We start from the raw sequence: 21,551 nt of genomic DNA on the forward strand, positions 1-21,551 counted from the left end.
AAATTAGAGTCTGGATCTTGACATTCAAATGGCTTGCAGTTTACTTGATGGCCTTCAAGATGCTTTGCCAGAATTATGAGCTTCTGGGTTCATTTCATGTAAGAAAGCTCCAGCTTCGCAGACTGAAGTGTTAGAAATATCCGTGCAGCTCAAAGAGAAATGACCTCAAAGGAGAAAAATAATGCCTGGTGAACTTGCAAAGAACAAAAGTTCATGAGGTCCTGAAAAACTTTTCAAAACCCATCTGAGACACAATATTAACACAATTTGAAGAATAGTATGCGTACGTATGATGAAGTCAGAGAAAGGTTCGCTTTTTTTACGAGCGGGAAACTAAGTCTCAGCAGCAAAAACTTAAAGAGGCACGCTTGAAACTTAGCAAGCATCTACCCAGAGGATTTAAAGTATGAGAGTTTTGAAAACAAAATTGAGCACTTTGCCAGTTTTTGTAAATGAATCTTTAAGGATGACTTGGAAACAAAGGTACCCATTGATCTCCTTAGCTACATACATGAAAGATCTTTAGATGTGAGTTTCCCTAACATGGAAACAGAACGGCGTATATTTTGCTGCCTTCCTGTAAACCATGGCTGCTAATGGAAGCAAACTAACATTAATCAAGTCCTATCTAAGAACGTCCATTGGACAGGAAAGGTTAAGTGATCTGGCAGTTATTTCTGTGGAGAACTAGGAAGCAAGGCAGATAGACTGGGTTGAGCTAATAAATTAGATTGTTTCAGTGAAGGGTAGGAAGTTTCCTTTGTAAAAATACTTAGTGCTGTGTGTGGTTTTTTGCTGTTGGTGGGGATGGACAGATTTGAGTCTTCAAATTGGACCTAGAACACCCGGGGGAACAGCACGGCATGAGAGGCTGCTGAACAGCAGCTGGAGGGTTATTAAGAAGCCCCCATTCATCTAGGTGGGGTTCTTTTGGGGTGACTTACACAGAAAGGTCCTTTTGTGACTATTTCCTGTTACAGAAGAACTCCCCAAAAGCTAACAGTGAGTTTTCTACAGATGTTAGCTGCAGAAAGGAATAAATAAGGCAATCAAGTTAATGAAAATCTTACTTTAAAAATATTTTTTAAATGATTGACCTCTGACTGTAGCAAATGTACTAAAATAAATTCTTTTACTGTTTTGAATTATTGAAGGGAATTCCTATCCAAATAAAACTGAAGTAATAATGCAAGTTTAGTAATGATATTCAGTATCATTTAGAATGCAATATTACTGTTTTATGAGTCAACAATGTAATACTGTTGCAAAAAAAAGTGCACATAATTCTGGAATGTAGCAGCCGGAGTGCTGTAAGCAAGACACAAGAAGTTATTCTTCCACTCTACTCAGCACTGACAAGGCCTCAGATGGAATATTGGGTCCAGTTCTGGGTATCATACTTTGGGAAATATGTGGACAAGTTGGAGAAAGTCCTCTCAAGCAAAAATGATTAAATGATGAACTATGAGGAAAGATTGCATAGTCTGGAGAAGAGAAGACTGAGTGGGGGCATAATTGTCCCTAAGTATGAAAAAGTTTCTTATAAAGAGGAGGGTGATAAATTATTCTCCTTAACCCCTGAGGGTAGGACCAGAAGAATGGGCTTAAATTGGAGCAAGTGAGATTTAAATTTGACATTAGGAGAAACTTCCTAACTGTAACGGTAGTTAAGCAGTGGAACAAATTACCTAGAGAGATTGTGGAATCTCCATCATTGGGGTAGGTTAGGTTTAGGGTAGGTTTAAGAGTAGGTTAGACAAACACCCGTCAGGGATGGTCTAGATAATACAGTAACTCCTCGCTTAACATTGTAGTTATGTTCCTGAAAAATGTGACTTTAAGCGAAATGATGTTAAGCGAATCCAGTTTCCCCATAAGAATTAATGTAAATAGGGGGGGTTAGGTTCCAGGGAAATTTTTTTCACCAGACAAAAGACTGTATACACGCACGCAGTATAAATTTTAAACAAACAATTGAATACTGTACACAGCAATGATGATTGTGAAGCTTGGGTTGAGGTGGTGAAGTCAGAGGGTGGAAGCGGGTGGGATATTTCCCAGGGAATGCCTTACTGCTAAGTGATGAACTAGCACTCGGCTGAGCCCGCAAGGGTTAACACGTTGTTGTTAATGTAGCCTCACACTCTACAAGGCAGCACGAAGGGAGACAGCATGGCAGACAGAGACACACACCCTTTGTGTGGGAAAGAGAGAGATGTGCATTGCCCCTTTAAGTATGCTGACACCATTCTAAGTACATTGCCTTTAAAAATATCAGGAAGTTGTGATCAGGAAGCTGCTGCCAGAAAGCTCAGCAAGCTCTCTCCGTCCTGAGCCCTGTCCTGTCCCCACCCTGCTCTATATGGAGAAGGGGTAAGAAGGGGGCAGGAGTTGGGGGGGGAACACCCTGACATTAGCTTCCCTCTTCCCCCCTTCCCTGCACTGCAAGCGGGAGGCTCCCAGGAGCGGCTCCAAGGCAGAGGGGGGAGGGACAGCTGAACTTCTGGCAACTGATAGCCTGCTGGGCGGCTGCTGCACAGGGAACTTAGGGGAGCGGATATGGGGGCTGCCAGTGCACCCTGGTTCCAAGCCCCCACCAGCTAACTGCAACGAGCTGCTCTTCCTGTAAGCAGTGGACAAAGCAGGCGGCTGCCAAACAACGTTATAAGGGAGCACTGCACAACTTTAAATGAGCATGTTCCCTAATTGATCAGCAACGTAACAACGAAACAAGGTTAACCGGGACAACTTTAAGTGAGGAGTTACTGTACTTAGCCCTGCCTCAGTGCAGGGGAGTGGACTAGATGACCTGTTGAGGTCCCTTCCAGTCCTACATTTCTATGATGCAGTGATTCTATTTTAGAAATTGTGAATAATAATACAAAGTCTGTGCTAGCTGTGCAATCTAGAACATTCTTTATAAATAACCCATAACTTTTAATATATGGTAATGTGTAATTACTACATTTCTGTAGTTAGAATGTAGTTGCCTAATTTTTGTCACATTATAGTTCAATGAATGAATGCATTCCAGATTTTTTAAAACTTAGCTCAAATATTTGGGATAGTGGTGCAAAGAAGTGTGATTAAGGAACCCGTATGAGGATGGGGTGAGGAGAGGGTGCACTTTTTTTTTTGAGGTTGCAGGTTGTAAAAGTTTGAGAACCCCTGTCCCTGTACCCCCCTTCCTGTGGCATATGGCATTAATTTCCAGGTATGCTTTATGAAACATCAGCCCGTATAACTGTACTTTTACCTGAGTGTAGCTTTTATGGCACTTGTCCAGAACTGAATATGTCCAAGTCTCAAACACTGAGAACAATGTAACTTTTCTGTCCTTGTGTTTATTATTTGGACTCTTTGATTAACTGTACACTGGCTAACTGGTGACCATTAACTGTAGCTTCTGTGTAAGCTTCAGTTTCACAGAGTCATATTCCCAAAGCCACAGATAATCATAGTGCTGTATTGACACAGTATTGTGTCCTTGTCATTGATTGTCATGAAACAGACAGATGAAAGTCTTCCCAGTATGACCCATAAATCCTTATGGAAAAACTACTTGAGCTGTTGAATTGCTCTAACAAAATCAGGTGTTGTGTATTTGATTTCAATGTCGACAGTCACCTATTGTAGCTGAAAGGCTTGTATTGTAACTTAATTCTATAAGATTCCAGTTATCTATTTGTTTCCTTCCAGCCATCATGGGGCTGCACACAGTCTCCATGCAGCAGTCTAAATTCAGACCTAAATTATATATAGTCCCCATTTAACCATGTAATCAATGATGAAGTTTGGCTCCCTTTAATTCTCGAAGCATATTCAACCTGTTGATGTGGTTATTGTGCCCCTCATTCCTTCTATGTAAGCTGCCTCCTGTACATATGGAAACTTGGAGACTGGAAGCTTTTCAAAATTTAGAAACTGGTAAACGAATCCCAGGTGTAATTCTGGCCCCACTAAAGCCAATGGAAAAACTCCTGTTCATTTCAGTGGGGTCTGGATTTCACCTCTGATACTTTAAAGGGCCTCATTTAGAGCTGGCCCTTTAAGAAAACAGGCTGAGCAGGTGTTGTTCAAATGTTTAAGAGACTATCAGTGAGAACAGTGGAAGAGCTGGATTAGCTATTGAAAGACAGCGAGATTTGCTTCAGCACTTATAATAGATGGATGCATCTGAAGAAGTGGGTTTTACCCACGAAAGCTTATGCCCAAATAGATCTGTTAGTCTTTAAGGTGCCACACTCCTTGTTGTTTTTGTGGATACAGACTAACACAGCTACTCCCTGATACTTAATAGATGGTATGGCACTCGTACCCTGTTGTGATTGGGAGCGAAAAGAGGTCCCTTACAAGGTAACATAATGCCAGTGGCAAGACAGGAAGACAGACTAAACAGCCTTCCCCAGTCCCACACACACAATGCATTCAGCCACTCACTGGTGTGGGATGGAAGTCTTCCTTCTCAAGGAAACTTGATTCTAGTAGATAAATGCAAGTGGGGATTCTCTCACAGGAGGTTTCCAACTTGCTAAGCGTTGCCACAGACACCTCTTTATCTTTGAGGTCTGCTATGGCTGGACTCTTTTTGCCTTAGGTTTCCTGCATGGCCAACCTACCAATCTTAGTAACTTCTTCTGGAGCAATTACTCCTCAAAAATGCTGGAGATATTGTGCTGGGTCATGGAGGAGGGATGCAGCAAGGGAAAATGTCAAATGGCTGAAATTTAAAACTCTGAAAAGTGGCTACCCACTACTAGCACTATAGTATTAGAAGGCCTTTTGCTCAGGACCAGCCTAGAGAACTAGCAAAGTGGTAGGCCACAGAGTGCCCCACTTTCCTTACAAATTGTGCAACTCAGAACTTGACCCAGTCTCCCAATCCAGCAATAGGACCGGAGGTGTAAAAAACTCATGATCTTTTTTGTAGCTCGCGTCCTCTCTTGGTCAGGGCTCTGCACATTGAAGAAGCTATCTTTCTTTAATAGGTGAGTTAAATATGTGTTTTCATGCAGCTTTTGGTCCCTATTCACTATATAATACAGCTTTTAAATACATTTCTAAGCTACTCCAGTCTTGCACACAGTAACAGTTTTGGAGTGGCAGGGGAATGAATTATTTGAATATTTACTTCATAGGTGGAGTCATTCCAGTTGGATCAATATATATGACTGCCTATTTATCACCATTTATTGGTCCCAGAAAATCCAGGGGTTTTTTTTCAGTAAATATTTATGCCTAAAACAAATTTTCTTTTGCTTTTTTTTGTTTGTTTGTTTGCTTTTTTGTGCTCCTGATATTCTGCCAGCTATTATTTCCCTATTTTAAATTAACTACAAGTGAAAATGTCAAAAATTGAGAGCCCAGGGCACAAAAAGCTTGGATCCCACCAATTTTTTTTTATTTTCTGCATAAATAAATGTTTTAAATAAATCCTTATTCCATTTTCAGTGACTTTCTATCCATTAATGTTTGTAAATAAAGCAAAGTAACCCTGTATTTTATATCTTACGATATGTTTGACTGATAAGTAACGTTTAATTTCTTGGTTGCAATCCTAACATTATTTGAACATACTTTTGGATTTAATAAATACTATATACCTTATCCTTGTATTAACTTACATCATATATGAGTGTATAGTTTTCAGTTGGTTTATGTTTTAATGTATGAACTGTGATAGACCCAGGCCAGTTGGGTGTAGCAGAAGGCAGATATACTGGCCACTGGATTAACAGTTTTCTGTTCCCTGACTGACCAGAGCAGGGAACAGATAGCGCGGGACCCATGGGGACAAGGTCGGAGCTCTGCCACAGAACATAGTATTGCATGAAAGTGACAAATATTTACATGAACTAATTCCTAAGCTATGTATTATAGGAATGGGGTTTGATATCTATTTGCAGTATTCATATTTAGCAGGAGAGGGATATGTGTGTTCCATGTTGAGATATTACATACTATTCATTATGAGTTCATTATTTTTTAAAGGTGAGGTCTGCTTGGGTCATAACATTGTTATTGGCTGCTTTTATACTAAATAGTTGGAAGATTACAGCGTAAGTTGTAAAGTTGCTGGACGATCATGTATTCTGATATGAAAAATGATAGCACTTTTAGACCTAACAGCACATGTACTGTAATGTGTGGGCGAAGGTTGTCCTTTATAGATGTATATGGCAAAATACAATTTAGATGTAATAAACCCCACTGTTATAATATGTTTCAGAGTAACAGCCATGTTAGTCTGTATTCGCAAAAAGAAAAGGAGTACTTGTGGCACCTTAGAGACTAACCAATTTACTTGAGCATAAGCTTTCGTGAGCTACAGCTCACTTCATCGGATGCATACTGTGGAAAGTGTAGATCTTTTTATATACACGTATTTTTTCATGCTTTGTGTGTATAAAAAGATCTTCTACACTTTCCACAGTATGCATCCGATGAAGTGAGCTGTAGCTCACGAAAGCTTATGCTCAAATAAATTGGTTACTCTCTAAGGTGCCACAAGTACTCCTTTTCTTTTTACTGTTATAATATGTTGTGTAATCTCATACAAGATATTATAGAGCACATATGGTATGGACAATCACATGGTATTTTTACATTCGTTTTTAGTAGCGTTAGTTAGCCAAAATGAAAAATAAAGAGCGAGAACTGACAGAGGCACATATTGTGTAAGTTAGTGTGAAGAGGCATTAGCTGCTCCCAGTTCTCTCTCCACAATCAGTAAGATGTCTCAACACAGTGTTACCCTGTGCATGGCTAAGATTCCAGACTCTGTAATCGTGAGTTATCCACATGCCTTGTAATAAGGTATCAATAGTAATTTGATGTTAAAGGAACCACATAGAAGATTTGACAAATAAAATGATTATCAATTTTTTTCTCATTAATTCTTTCTTTTATTACTGAAAAGCATCATAGTAAAGTTTAAGACTTCTTTGATTAAGTTTTCATCCTGTCTGTTCTGTTGACTTGTTTGGCAAGTCTCTGGACTTCAACTTTGCCATCTACAAGATGAAGCTAATAAAGCAGAGTTCAGAACTTATGTTTACATTCTCTGCGTCACTCAGTGTGGTAAAACATTATAGAAGTGAGGAGTGATAAATCTAATCTCTATACATATTTTAGAATTCTGTCCACTTGTTAATTCTTTCTTCTTTAAAAGAAGGAAATATGTCTCTTATAGGAATTCAGTGAAAATGGAATGCAGGAAATGACTTGCAGGAAAGGAGGACTTTTCAGATGAAAAAACTGCATGGTACTTTAATTATAAACCCTGAAGGAATTAGTGTGGAGTTTTTTTAATCTTTGAATATTGATCAGTGACTTTTTACCCTTTTTTGCAAATACAACACACAAGACCTTGAATTTACAGTTGGGAATGGGAATCAGTGCTCCTTGGTCTGCTTTCCAGCTGTATGGTTCTATACGACCATGGACAAATCAGTTCAACCCAAGTTTTCAGAAGGGTCCATTAATGTGGAGTGCCCAGTTGGAGATACCTGTAGTGCTCCCTCGTTCTCCAGTCCAGATGGAGGCCCCTCTGCCTCGTTCTGTTCGGGTTCAGTCCTCAGGCTTGGGTCACATCGGGGGACAAGCTGTAAACAGTCTAGAGCTCTGGGTCTGTCTGACAGAGGCAAACAGACAACAACAGTCTGGGGCTCTTGCCCCATGGCGGGCAGCGCCCGGCGTAGTCTCTAGCTCATAGCCCCTCAATGGGGCTGACAACACTTAACAGTTGTCCTTTGGCTGGGCTGGTAGCAGGCTGTAGCCTCAGCCTCCCAGCTCAGGCAGCCAGCAAATACACCAAGTCAATAAGCTGTAGCTCTTTGGGCGGGGCAGAGCAGGGAGCAGGCTTTAGCTTGGGCTTGTGGGCTCAGGCAGCCAGCCAGCAAACAAACACAGTCAATTAGCTCTGGTCCTTTGGGTGGGGCAGAGCAGGGAGCAGGCTGCTCAGGCAGCCAACAAACACACACAGTCTTGGAGTTCAGGTAAGGGGGAGCGCCCATACAGTCTAGGGGCTCTGAAAGGGGTTTACACATCCAGCAAGCAGTCTAGGGTGCTAGCAGGGAGGTTCACAGAGCACAGGCCTCCTGGCCTAAAGTGGGGAGTCTGCCACCCCGGGGTTGGGATGGCAGGGGGACGCGGGCCCGCCCTACTCCACCGCGTTCCAGCCCAGGGCCCGAACAGTGGCAGAGTGGTCTTTCACTGGGTCGGCAGGGTTCCAGCCACAACACGCCGACTGAGATGCGGTCAGCCCTGTAGCCAGCCAGTCGTGGGCTGCCCCTGGGCTACATCCTACCTCCCCGGGGTTTGGTACCTCTAGCCTCCACAGGTTCTCAGGCTCCTCGGGGTATACGGCCGCTGGTAGTCCTGGCAAGTCCTCATCTGTGTTCATCTCCTCTGGGGACAGGGCGCGGCAGGGTACAGGTTCTGCTCCTGGGTGCTGCAGCAAGGCGGAGGCATCTGTCTTCTCTGCTGGCTCCAGCCCAACTCTGCTGCAGAGCCTTCCTTTCATATTTCCTGCCCCGCCCTGGTACTTCTCGCGAGGGGGGTGTGGTAGGGTGGGTTTGGCTCCACCCACCAAGGGGAGTGTAGTGCTCCCTCGTTCTCTAGTCCGGATGGAGGCCACTCTGCATCACTACAATACCCTTCTGATTTTTGGAGATGCTGAGGACTTGGAGCTCTTATGGTCTTCAAGTAGAGTTTTGGGAGCCCAGCACTCCTAGAAATCAGATTTGAGCTAGCTCTGTGTGAGCGGACAACTAGTGTACAATTACAGTATTGCCAACCCCAAGTGTACAAAAATCTTGAATCAGGCCCCCAAATTCATGGGTTTTAAAAAAAAAACAATACATTTTTGGTTCTCATTTGACTTCTGGTTTTTGAGTCTTATGGTTCATGTTCCCAAGCTTTTCCACAACCTTAAAGGCTAGAATCTTGGAGGGGTAGGGAGGATGTTAAATGAAAGATGAGATTCTCTTGTAAGCAAAAGACTCCAAGAGCTACAGCTTTAAGAAAACCAGCAAATATCATGACATTCATGATAAAATTAGGAGAATTGGTAACATTGCACATCAGAAAATGTAACCTCTGTGCTTGGTGTTACTTAGCTGCCTTGTGGATTTGTTGAGAGACTTAGATGTCTTTGTGATGTGCTGTGAAATCCTGAAATGAAAGCTAATTTTATAGCTGAATAGTGTTTTATTAACCTTCTTCAAAGGGGTGAGAAATGTTATTCATATATTTATGCAGCTTCTTCTGGCTGAAATCAGAGCACAATGCACTGTAATTTTAAAACATTACTGTTAGGTGGCTGGAGTAAGTTATAGTGAGTTGTTTTACTCAGATTTTTTTTCTTCCTCTCTTCACTGATTTGTAAATATTTCAATAGTGTACATAAATGATTGCTGGTCCAACTTACTGTTGGTGTTTATAGCGACATCTAGTGGACCTATTATTCAATAATATGCAACACCTATAAATATCACCTCTTACTGGTAGACCAGCGCTTCCTTTTACTTTAGTTTCTTCAAACATGTTTTTCAAGTGTTTCTAGTAAACCCTTATAACAAATGTAGTGTGTATTTGTGTATTCTTGAGAGTCAGCACTTCAATTTATTTTTTTTATGACTTTAGACAGAAGACCCAACCATGGAAAGGCCATACACATTTAAGGATTTCCTTCTCAGACCAAGAAGGTGAGGGGTTTTGTATCCAACAAAAATTCTGTTTAACTAACTTAGTAAAGAAATGATACTTTATTTTTAAAATAATACTGCTTGATTAATCTCCTTTGTTAATATTGTCTTGTTCTTTAGCCACAAATCTCGGGTGAAGGGTTTCTTGAGACTGAAAATGGCCTATATGCCAAAAAATGGAGGACAAGAGGAAGAAACTAGTGAACAAAGGGAGGAATCTGAGGTAAGAAATTTCACTTATTTCCCTTACTATTTCCCCCCAGTCCCATATTATAACCATGTTGAAGTTTTTGGGCTCATTAAAGACCAGGTATAAATCTCAACACAATGCCATCCTGTAGTACATGGAGGAAGGATAAATGATGATTTTTGAAGAAAGTGACTAGAGGAAATTACTCGTTTATTTAGTCTCCTCTGCCTTTGTCATGAGTCATTTCAAGTCAAGGCCATTATTGTACATTTTGCTGTCATCAGAAAAATAATGCATTTAAGACTCCTTCCTCCAAAGAATCTACTTAATTATAAGATTTTTATCTTGATTAGACAAATAAGTCTGTCTCAGTTTATTATATTTGTGTCTTTTTGAACCTGGCAGTTTTTCTTCCTTTAGTGCCCAGACAAGGTGCACTAGCTGGCACCCCCTCACCTACCTAATACCCCTCTTCCCCCCCCCCCAAAAAAAAACAACAACCAAACCCTCCTGCACTGAATTTTCGTTAAGTGATATATTTCTTTATTTTGGTCCATTTTTATTGCTACCCATTTAGTTAAGTTTTTGCTTTATTTTCCACCAAAAAGGAACCTTTTTCCACAGCCATATTTTCATGATGAAAGCAAGCGTCTTTTTGTTTGTTGTATCATTTTAGTGTTCATCTTTCTATTACAAATAATTTTAAAATGAACTTACTATGTTCTCTTTGATTTTTACTCTCTTTCATTCTTTCGTTCACTCCTCTTGCCTTTCCTTTTTAAGAGCGTGTATCTACACCTCTTTTTGCTCCACTGTTTATTCCTGTGGTCTAATTTTGAAGTCACATTTTTTTTTAATATTAGTTACCTTCATAAATAATTTTAGAAGGATTAATAAATGATTAATAGATGCCATATGCATATGTACAGACATAAGTCATATATCTTATGCATGGTTAAAGGATATCAGGAGAAGGTGTTATAAAAGCAATCCATAAGCAGCCTGTTGACCAGTGGACTCAATAATAATTGATTAACCATTGATTAAAACATTTACAATTTATTATCCCTTTATAAACTATTTCTTCAAGGAACCCTAATATAAAGTGTGGCCAATTTTAAGTACCACTACTTCTCTTCTTCTTCTTTCTACTTCCTTGTTCCTGTCATTTTTCCTGGAGCAAATGTTCTCACTCTTCTTCCCATTACTTCCTTCTCACTCTCATTTCCTCTACTTCCACACTCTCATTCCATCTTACTCCATCACTGTGTTGTCTATCCACCATTCTCATTCCCTCTCATTTTTCCACTCTTTTCTTCTATGGTATCCTCTTACCCCTTTCCCCACTGCACTTGCTTTCCTTTTCTGGAGTCCGTGCATCATTGTATTTGGCTCAGTGAATATCTCTGCCCATTGTAAAACTGCATTCAAAAAAGCTAACTATGTTAAGAAATGGGATGGGGAATAGCACCTGAAACATTAGAATGCCTTTATACTTTTATATTAAATCAATGGCATGGCCTTACCTAGAATCCTGTGTTCAGTACTAGTCACTCAGTCTCAAAAGGATAATGCAGAACTGGTGAGGGTTCAGAGAAGAGCAACAAAAATGATCAAAAGGCTGGAAAAACTCCCATATGAAAAGAGTGAAAAAGGATTTGGAATGTTAACTTTAGAAAGGAGGTGAAAAATAGTGGACATGATAAAAGTATATAAAATAATGACTAATCTAGAAAGGGTAGATTAGGAACTTCTGTTCTCCCTCTCTTCCATATCTCATAATACAAGAACAAGGGGCATTCAATTGAGTTAAAAGGTAGAAAATTAAAAACTGATATACGAAAATACTTTTTCACACAACACATGACTAATCAGTGGAACTCATTGCCACAGGAACTCATTGAGGCTAAGAATTTAACAAGATTCAAAAACGGACTGGACATTATATGGCTATCAAGAATATCCGGATGATATTGCGGATGATACTAAACTGGGAGGAGTGGTAGATACGCTGGAGAGCAGGGATAGGATACTGAGAGATCTAGAAAAATTGGAGGATTGGGCCAAAAGAAATCTGATGAGGTTCAACAAGGACAAGTGCAGGGTCCTGCACTTAGGACGGAAGAACCCAATGCACAGCTACAGACTAGGGACCGAATGGCTAGGCAGCAGTTCTGCGGAAAAGGACCTAGGGGTGACAGCGGACGAGAATCTGGATATGAGTCAGCAGTGTGCCCTTGCTGCCAAGAAGGCCAATGGCATTTTGGGATGTATAAGTAGGGGCATAGCGAGCAGATCGAGGGACGTAATCGTCCCCCTCTATTCGACATTGGTGAGGCCTCATCTGGAGTACTGTGTCCAGTTTTGGGCCCCACACTACAAGAAGGATGTGGATAAATTGGAAAGAGTCCAGCGAAGGGCAGCAAAAATGATTAGGGGTCTGGAACACATGACTTATGAGGAGAGGCTGAGGGAGCTGGGATTGTTTAGTCTGCAGAAGAGAAGAATGAGGGGGGATTTGATAGCTGCTTTCAACTACCTGAGAGGTGGTTCCAGAGAGGATGGTTCTAGACTATTCTCAGTGGTGGAAGAGGACAGGACAAGGAGTAATGGTCTCAAGTTGCAGTGGGGGAGGTTTAGGTTGGATATTAGGAAAAACTTTTTCACTAGGAGGGTGGTGAAACACTGGAATGCATTGCCTAGGGAGGTGGTGGAATCTCCTTCCTTAGAAGTTTTTAAGGTCAGGCTTGACAAAGCCCTGGCTGGGATGATTTAATTGGGGATTGGTCCTGCTTTTGAGCAGGGGGTTGGACTAGATGACCTCCTGAGGTCCCTTCCAACCCTGATATTCTATGATTCTATTCTATGATCCAGCATCATAAGCAATGGCAACAAATATTTTGGAAGGAATATTAGACCTTGTGCTTCAGGATGAGACCTATGCTGCGGGATAGATTATTCCTCATCTGATTACTGCAGGGTTCTTCCTCTGAAACATCTGGTTCTGGCCATTGTTTGGGTCAGGACACTGGACTGAATGGACCATGGGTTTGATCCAATATGGTGATTCCTGTGTTCGTCTTTGTCTGACAGTTTTACACTCTTCCTGCATACGTGCTTTCTCTCTTCCCCTCTTACATACATGTGTTCTGTCTCCTCTTCAGGGAAAGTTCTGACTCCCTCTGTACAGTGTAGCAGTGTAGCTGGGGGTAGCACAGGTGATGGCTTGGGCTAGCTGCACACCTTTGTACCCAGGGGGTCTGGGCAGGCATATACTCACGTGGCTAGCCCGAGTGGCTACCTGCACTACCCCCCAGTTACACTGCTATTTTTAGCATGCTAGCTCAAGCATACCCTCAGGGCACGTCTACACTTAAAAAGCTGCAGTGGCACAGCTGCACCACTTCAGTGAAGATGCTACAACACCGTCGGGAGAGCTTCTTCCATGGGCATAGTTAATCCACCTCCACAAGAGGCAGTAGCTATGTCGAGAAGAGAAGCTCTCCCATTGGCATAGCGCTGTCTACACAGGGGGGTTAGGTTGGTATAACTGCATCGCTCAGAGGTGTGGATTTTTCATACCCCTGAGCAACCGATGTAACCGATCTACTGATGTAAGTTTGTAGTGTAGGTCCGGCTTTAGTGTCATCTGTCCCTCCACCCTGTGGTGAGACAATAATAATAAACTACCTTCCTGAGTGACATAAATTATGCTGGCATAAGCTTCTGCTACTTGTGGAGGTGGGTTTTTTTATGCTGATGGGAGAGCTCTCCCCCATCGGCATAGAGTGTCATCACCACATCTGCATCACTGCAGCGCTGTACGTATAGACATGGCCTAGGCGAGAGAGACAAGCTTTCGAGTCACACAAAGCTCTTCTTCAGGTCTGGAAGAGGTACTCCCAGCATCTCAGCTAAATGTGAGGTGGAACAGACTGTTTAGTAGTTAGTAGTTGTTGGAATAAGCCATAAATCCAGTGTTTCTGTTGAGTCCATGATTTCTAATGTCTAGCAGAGTAATGAATTTAAGCTTCCAGGCTAGTCTTTTGAAAGTGTGGTACAGGTTTCCTTTGAGGATGAGGAGAGAGAGGTATGATATAGAGCGATCGCTCCGTGAAAGGTGTTCACCCATAGGTGATGGGGTGGTGTTGTCTTTTATCATTTTCCTGTGTGAGTTCATTCACGAGCATAGGGATTGTCTGGTTTCATCCACATAGTTGTTATTGGGGCATTTAGTGCACTGGATGAGGTGTTGTGACAGACATGTGTCTTGTCCGTGGATCTTGAAAGGTGTGCTGTGGGAGGTGTTGATCATTGTAGCAATGGAGATTTGTCTGCAGATTTTGCATGTGTTGTTCTGGAAGGGTCTGATGCCGCTTTGAGTTGGTGTGTCCTGATCTGTAGGGAGCTTGCTTCTGATGATGATCTTGGAGAGGTTTGGAGGCCTGAAGTGGGAGTTAAGGGAAGATTTCTTTTGGATGACGTCCCCATCGAGTATTGGTTGTGGTTGTTTGATGATACCCGGTATGGGTTCCAGTGGGGAGGGGTGACATCCAGGGGTATGCTGTCAGAGGGGGTTTTATTTCTGTATTGAAGCAGGTTCTCGGGGTGTTTGCGTGGTCCATTTCATGATGGGATCTGCTTCTCTGGTGGAGTGTCCTTGTTTGGCGAAGCCTGTTTTTAAATGTATTCAGGTATATATATATATGCCGCACTTTCTCCTCAGCATATTCTGTGGTATCTGAGTGCCTGACTGTAGATAACAGATTTCTTGGTGTGTTTGGAGTGGTTACTGGATCTATGAAGGTAGATATGGTGATCCGTGGGTTTCTTGTATATAGTTGTCTGTAAGGTTCCATTGCTGAAGCTGATTGTGGTGTCCAGGAAGTTGATGCTTGTGTGGGGATGTTCCAGAGAAAGTTGAATGGATGAGCAGTGGTGGTTGTAGTTGTTGTGGAAAATCTATGAGGGAGTTTAAGCTGTCTGTCCAGAAGATGGAAATATGATCTGTGTATCTCAGGTATCCCATTGGTTTTCTGGTGCTCTTGTCAAGCAATTCTTCTTCAAGGTAGCTAATGAAAAGTTTGGCATATTGGGGAGCCATCCTACTACCCATGCTGTTCCCATGGTTTGAACAAAGTATTTGTTGTTGAATTTAAAATTGTTATGGGTGAGGATGAAATGGATGAGTTTGCTGGTGTGTTTGGGGTGGATATCTGAGGGCTGTCCATTGTCTTGTCGACATTTGAGGCAGGCAGCTTATGCCATCATTGTGAGGCGATGTTGGTGCTTAGGGAAGTGACATCTGTGGTGGTAAGGATGATGTTCTAAGGCAGGTTGTTAATCTTGTGGAGTTGTGGAGGAAATCATTTGTGTCCTGGAGGAAGCTGATTCTCTGTGTGGTGAGTGGTTTGAGGATGGTTTCTATGAATCCCAATATTTCTTTGTTGGGAATGCTGTGGCCAGATATGATGAGTTTGCCTGGTTCTCTTGTTTGTGTATCTTGGAAAGCATGTAGAAGGCTCCTGTGGTGGTTTCATGGGGGATGAGTTTCTAGAGTTTCTCTTTGAGTTGTTTATGATCAAATCCTTCCCTATCCTTAAGTTCCAGGGTAAATTGTGGTGTGGGGTCGTCTTTGAGTTCTTTATAATAAGTGGTGTCAGAAAGTAGTCAGTTGGCCTTGTTATTGTAGTCATCAAAGTTGAGGACTACGATGGCGCCCCCTTTGTCTGCCGGTTTGTTCACTATCTGGTTTCAGGGACTGTATGGCTGACCTCAGCAGTGGAGAGTCTATGGTGGATGTGATGTTTGTTAAGAATTTCACAGTCAGTTTTTTTCATGAAGTTATCATGGTTATGATCAAGAGTTTGGTTTCATCTGCGTTGTGGTGTCCAGTCAGATCTCCACCCTCCTAAGCATCTGCCCAGCCTAGCAAGAGGGACATGTACTGATGATTATGATAATGTTTAAGTTTTGGTAACAAATTAATCTCCCTCTTGCTTCTGATGTAGGTACTGATGCTCTATACCTTTGCAAACACACCAGCTCTTGCAAGTGATTCTGAAACTCTACGTTATTCAATTACAGTAGTTCTATTATGATTTTTCTTTCATCCCCTCTTGAATACTTTCCCTCTTCTGCAGTTTACTCAGTGATTAAAAACCTTCAGAAAAATCTATCCAAGTATTTTATATTTGGCATAAACACAATAGAATACATTAGATAAGTCTCCCTTTAGGAGGATCACTTTGATTCAACTGTCTTCATGCATTTTTCATTGTCACTTTCTTGGCAGGACTGACTGCAGAGTGTAAAAACTCATTCAGTCACAGCAGTTGCCTTGCAGTAAATTTATATAACATTCTCAACTCTTGTTTTGTTCTAATTTCAGTTAGATCTCACAGTGGATGCTAGTTAAAGCCCAACTGTTGTTTTACTCTACCATGAGTCTGCAGTTGTCATATGTCCATATTGTGACAGTAATCTCTGTTTTACTAAAAAGTAAATTTTTGGCGCTATCTCATCCTAAAATATTTGTCTCTCTCAGTGGGGGGAGACCTCCAAAGCAAATCTGCATTTCCTGGTAATTAGCACAGCACCTGTTTTAAAAAATTAACTTTTTTTCAAAAAAAAATTATAGGAGTGAAATATTTATTGATGAATTTACAATTAGTGGATTGAAGCTGTCATAAACAGTCACTATACAGTCTAAAATAGGTCTCAAAATATTACATAAGGCAAAATGAATAAATACAGTAATTATTTACCTGCACTGGAATTTGAAGACACCACTGCCATTAGTAACATATTATTTGAGAGGTTTCAGAGCAGCAGCCGTGTTAGTCTGTATTCGCAAAAAGAAAAGGAGTACTTGTGGCACCTTAGAGACTAACAAATTTATTTGAGCATAAGCTTTCGTTAGCTACAGCTCACTGTGTCGTTAATGAATTACTTATAAGGCTAAGTACACTTTTCAATGTATAAAAAACAGCAGCATTTTACTCAGCCTTTGCTCCCTGTGCCTGTTTTGTATTCCGAGTCATTCTGGGCTAGATCCACAAAGGGACTTACACGTTGCAATGCTCAGTGTTGCAACATCTAATTTTTAGGTGCCTTGCCATCCAGTGGAATCCGCAGCCCTCAGTTAGGCACCTAGGCACTCTATATAATGCATGTGAAGCATTTGGGATTCACACAAACCAACATGCTGAGCAGGGAGCCATCTTAGCTGGCCAGCTGAAAATTCCAAGGAGAGGGGTATGTCCTCAATCCTGGCCTTCAAAGGGACTTATCTTTGCTTAAATTTCCTCCTCTGCATGGTGAGGAGAAGAGATTTAAAATTGGGTCTCCCTTCTCTCAGGTGAGTGCCCTAACCACTGGACTTCAGAATTATTCTCACTCTTTCTGGCCCAATGCACATTTAATTATTTATACACAGTGGAACAGCTTCAACAAGAGAGACTGAGAGAGCGCCACATCAGGATATCCCATAGTTCAGTGCTTAAGGGAGAAGTGGGAAATCCAAGTTCAAATCCCTTGTCCCTCTCATCCATTTCCCACTCCCACTCCCCCAGCCATTTTGTGTGAGTTTAGGCACGCTCAGAGCATGCCTACCAGATCAGGCCCTGCAGGCAAGATAGGCCAAGGAATGCCTAGTTTGAGGATCCTGCTGTGGCTTATGCATGAGATGGGCACTTGGGTGTCTAGACAGAGGCAGCTACATGCATGCTCACTGGTAGAAACTTAGGTGAGACTTTAATGCTGGAAACTCAGACTCCTGAGGATTTTAGGCACCTACAGAGCAGGGGCAGCAGAGTGCGGGCTTTGAGGACCTCCATGACTGTGAAAAGTTGAACTTAAATGTCTGAAGTGGCAGTTAGGTACCTGAGTCCTTTTGTGAATCTATCCCCATCTGCCTAGCTAAAATATGATTTTATATATCTTTACTTCATGAGCTAGATCTCCTTCTGCCTCACACAAGGTCCTAATATTACAGGACTCTGAACGTGAACATGAGAAAGTGAGCATCATCAACTCCAGTGGAAGTCAATGGGAATGGAGTGCTCTTAGGCCGCACTTAAGCAAGTTAAGCGTGCTTAAGCGCAAGCGTAACTTTGCACATGTGCAGCTGGGGGGGAAAGTTGCAGACTAGGGGTAAGAGGAGGTTTTTAGGTTCAAATGGGGGTAGAATTTGGTGTAGAGAATCTTGTTACTGAGGCTGAAGCACAATCTAGAAAGAACCCAAACTGACAGCTGGTGACACAAGTACAGGGCTCTGTGCTAGGAGATCTGATTCTAGGATGGAGTCCTAAGAAAAGTAATTTACTAGGGGGTTGGGAAAAGGACAAAGCATACAATATATTTTTTAATACATTTTAACTTCCCATCGTCTCATCTCCTTGGACAATTAACTGGGCTAATTTCTGTTGAGAAGTAAACTTACTGTAACACAAAAAGAAAAGGAGTACTTGTGGCACCTTAGAGACTAACCAATTTACTCTGAAACCTTACTATAACACAGTGACTGTTTGCATTATACAAAGTACTTGCTAACACTGAAGTGTTATTGAGATAGTTTAAATACATCCTATGATCTGAAAAGCTTATACTTTTTTTTTTTTTTTTTTTTGCCAAGGTATGAGGCATGTTGAATAACAGTGGGACAGGTTCTGTTTCATTCAATTTGAATTTTATTCTTAATTTTAATTCTTAATCCATCACTTCAGAAACTTTTAAATGTAAGAAAACATTATACCCCAAATCCACAGGAATTTAACTTTTTTTTGTTTAACTTAAATTTTATCATTTTTTCTTCCTAAGCGTGCATGGGAGGTGGTTGACTCCAATGACTCTGTATCTCATCATCAAGAGGAGTTACCACCTCCTCCACTGCCTCCTGGATGGGAAGAAAAAGTGGACAATTTGGGCCGTACCTACTATGTCAACCATAACAACAGGACAACTCAGTGGCACCGACCAAGTTTAATGTAAGTGTCAGAGCAGTTCAATAAATTGGTGGAACATGCAAGATTATCAGTGAGGATGGTGATTCTTTCAAACAAGCATTATCATCATTATTATGAATTCACAATAGATATCCCAGGCAGTAGGCTGAACTAATCTTAAAACAAAAGACCTAAAGACCTAAAAATGTTCATACGTTGTTCTTTACAATAACAGATTAGCTGTAAATTTGATGATAATTGTGATAAGCATCTGGGAATATAATCTGGTCTGTGTGTGTGGGTTGTTTGTTTGTTTTTTCATAAACCAACCACTCTAGTTAGATGAGAATTAAAGGCTGAGGTCCTTCACTTGGAGATTAAATTGTACTCATTTAAAAAGTGGTATTCTCTTTTTTAAAAACCTGTGTTGCAGCTAATGAAACACACATCTAGACCATTTTACTATTTTAGACAAATCTGGAATTAATCAATTTTTTTATATGAGGCAATCTCCAAGCACATATAAAATCTTAAACACTTGAATAGGTGTTCATTACTACAGGGACATGGGCACAGGAAAAAAGGAGAGTTTTCTGTATATAATAGTCCCAGTTTGAAGCCAAGGGATTCCTTAAACACATAGGACCTGATACAGAATGCACTGAAGTCAACGGATGTCTTTCCAGTGACTGCAGTGGATGCTGGATCAAACCCATAGAGACAGGTTCTACAAGGTGTTAAGTGTCTTCTGTATGTTGCTGAATGTCCTCAACTCTTAAATGGCTTTAGTGTATGTTAAGGGTATTCAGAAGGATTGGGCACATGGTAAAGTGCTTTACAAATATCGTACCCTATCCTGCCTTGGGATCACCTAAATCAGGCCCTTGTACCTAAACAGAATTCCACTGGCTGCAGATTGTAGAAATTAGACCACTTATGTTAACAAACTAGAGGGTAATCTAGTTGAGCCCTCCATATACATGTTATCTCTGTAAAATAGAATTAATGAACAAGTTTAACTGAACAGAATTGGTTGTAATTAGTTTTGCTGCTTCAGGATGTTGGTTTACCTCTTGATGTCTGGTCAAGAAGAGGGATTTTTGGTTTTTTTTGTTTGTTTGTTTTAACCTAGCCCTTCTCTCGCAATTCAGTTTTTATAAAGGCAGACTGACTTCCTCTTTCATTGAGCCTCACTGACGGGGTCAGATTTATGTAATTTGTTAATTATATTTACATAGTAACCATACAACCTAGATCTCTGCTCACCATTCCTCTTTATAATTTGTATGCATATGATATTTCTCATGCAACTCCCATTCACAAGTTAAGGTAGGCTCACATTGAAAGGTAAAATCTGACACGTACTAGAGCTGCAAGAGCCTTGGGGACATTTACAGAAGGAAACAATCGCAACCAGCCTTAGGGGTGTTCTCTGGCCTGCCTGGTTAGATAATTTACAGTGGCTGTGCTGAAACTGAAGTTCAGGCAGTCACCTCAAAAGCCCAGCTTACTCAGTAGGATGACATCTCGCCTGACACACATTTGTAGAGATCCTGAAGTAAGGAAGCGCCCTTGTAGGTCACCAATCCGTAGGAATTTTCAAATTATCTTATATCTATAATGTTCAGTTTTCCCCTTATTTATAGATGTCAGTTGAAGCTTAGAGACACTGGCTTCAGTGCTGGTGCATTTATTAATAGCTGTTGATTAATTCTGATCGTAAATTATAGATTTTTCTTAATGGTGTTACAACATTTGAAGGCAAGGGGACTTATGGTAAGAAGCTGTCAGTGTTTTTAATGTCCTGTCAGCTCTTCTTGAACCTCATATATGAATATCTGTAAATGATTTGGTAGTTGCATTAAATATTGGGGGAACAGAGAGGTCACAAAAGGTATGAGGAGCTATATGGTTATTGGAAAATGCCCTAAACAAAGAGACATATCTCCTTATGAGAGTTTAAGAGCTCTTCGGTTTTGTTCATGTGTGGTCTAGGTGTCAAGATACCCATATTAGCTTTGTGCCATTATAGATAAGTTATTTGTACTTTCATGTGTGTATATAAAAAGCTTGCATATTAGGTACATAGATGTATTGTGGAGAAAGTGTGAACAGCAGTACAGTATTCTAACTACATCATACCCATATAATAGTTAACACAAATTGACCAATAAGGCTATTAGGGACATATTGCAGGTTATTGGGAGGTCTATGCAGACTAGTTAGATTATTTATTTGTTAAGAATGTGCTTACAACAGGAATTATAAAAGAGGAAAGCGAAATCTACAGCATACCTATTGAGTTTAAATGAAGCTAAAACTATTTCACTTTGCTAAGAGATTCTAATATACACCAAGATGTGTAATTTATGTAATCTTCTACTGATGGCAGAGGTCCTTCCATGTTCTTAATTCTGTATTTCTTATTATTACAAAATACGATAGGCCATGCATAATTGAGTAAGGTAAGATCTCTCCTGACGTCAAACACTTAGATTTATTTTCCTGTTTGACATGTAACTACTCTTCTTCCACATTGGGATAATTATTACAGTAACATCTTGTGAATATTAATTTATATTTATTATCATCATTATGTAAATCTGTGTTGTCTACATTTCTTAAAACCCTACTGTTTATTCTAGGTTTCCTCTTAGTTAGAGATTTGGATACTAATATTTTTATGCAGACAGTGACTTCTAATTAGAA

The 21,551-nt window shown here is 40.8% G+C and overlaps 1 protein-coding gene across 11 annotated transcripts in view; it reads left to right on the forward strand.

Annotated features, from left to right (window-relative positions):
- The window catches only part of NEDD4L (NEDD4 like E3 ubiquitin protein ligase), a 367,521-nt gene that overhangs the window by 260,662 nt on the left and 85,308 nt on the right, over window positions 1-21,551 (forward strand). For all 11 annotated transcript variants that reach the window (XM_048849463.2, XM_048849464.2, XM_048849465.2 and 8 more), the window contains 3 exons: window positions 9,646-9,707; window positions 9,828-9,930; window positions 18,718-18,884. In XM_048849463.2, coding sequence (XP_048705420.1) covers window positions 9,646-9,707; window positions 9,828-9,930; window positions 18,718-18,884 — 332 coding nt within the window. The remainder of the gene's footprint in view (window positions 1-9,645; window positions 9,708-9,827; window positions 9,931-18,717; window positions 18,885-21,551) is intronic.

This window comes from Caretta caretta, chromosome 5, assembly GCF_965140235.1.
Source record: "Caretta caretta isolate rCarCar2 chromosome 5, rCarCar1.hap1, whole genome shotgun sequence".
Lineage (NCBI taxonomy): Eukaryota > Metazoa > Chordata > Testudines > Cheloniidae > Caretta > Caretta caretta.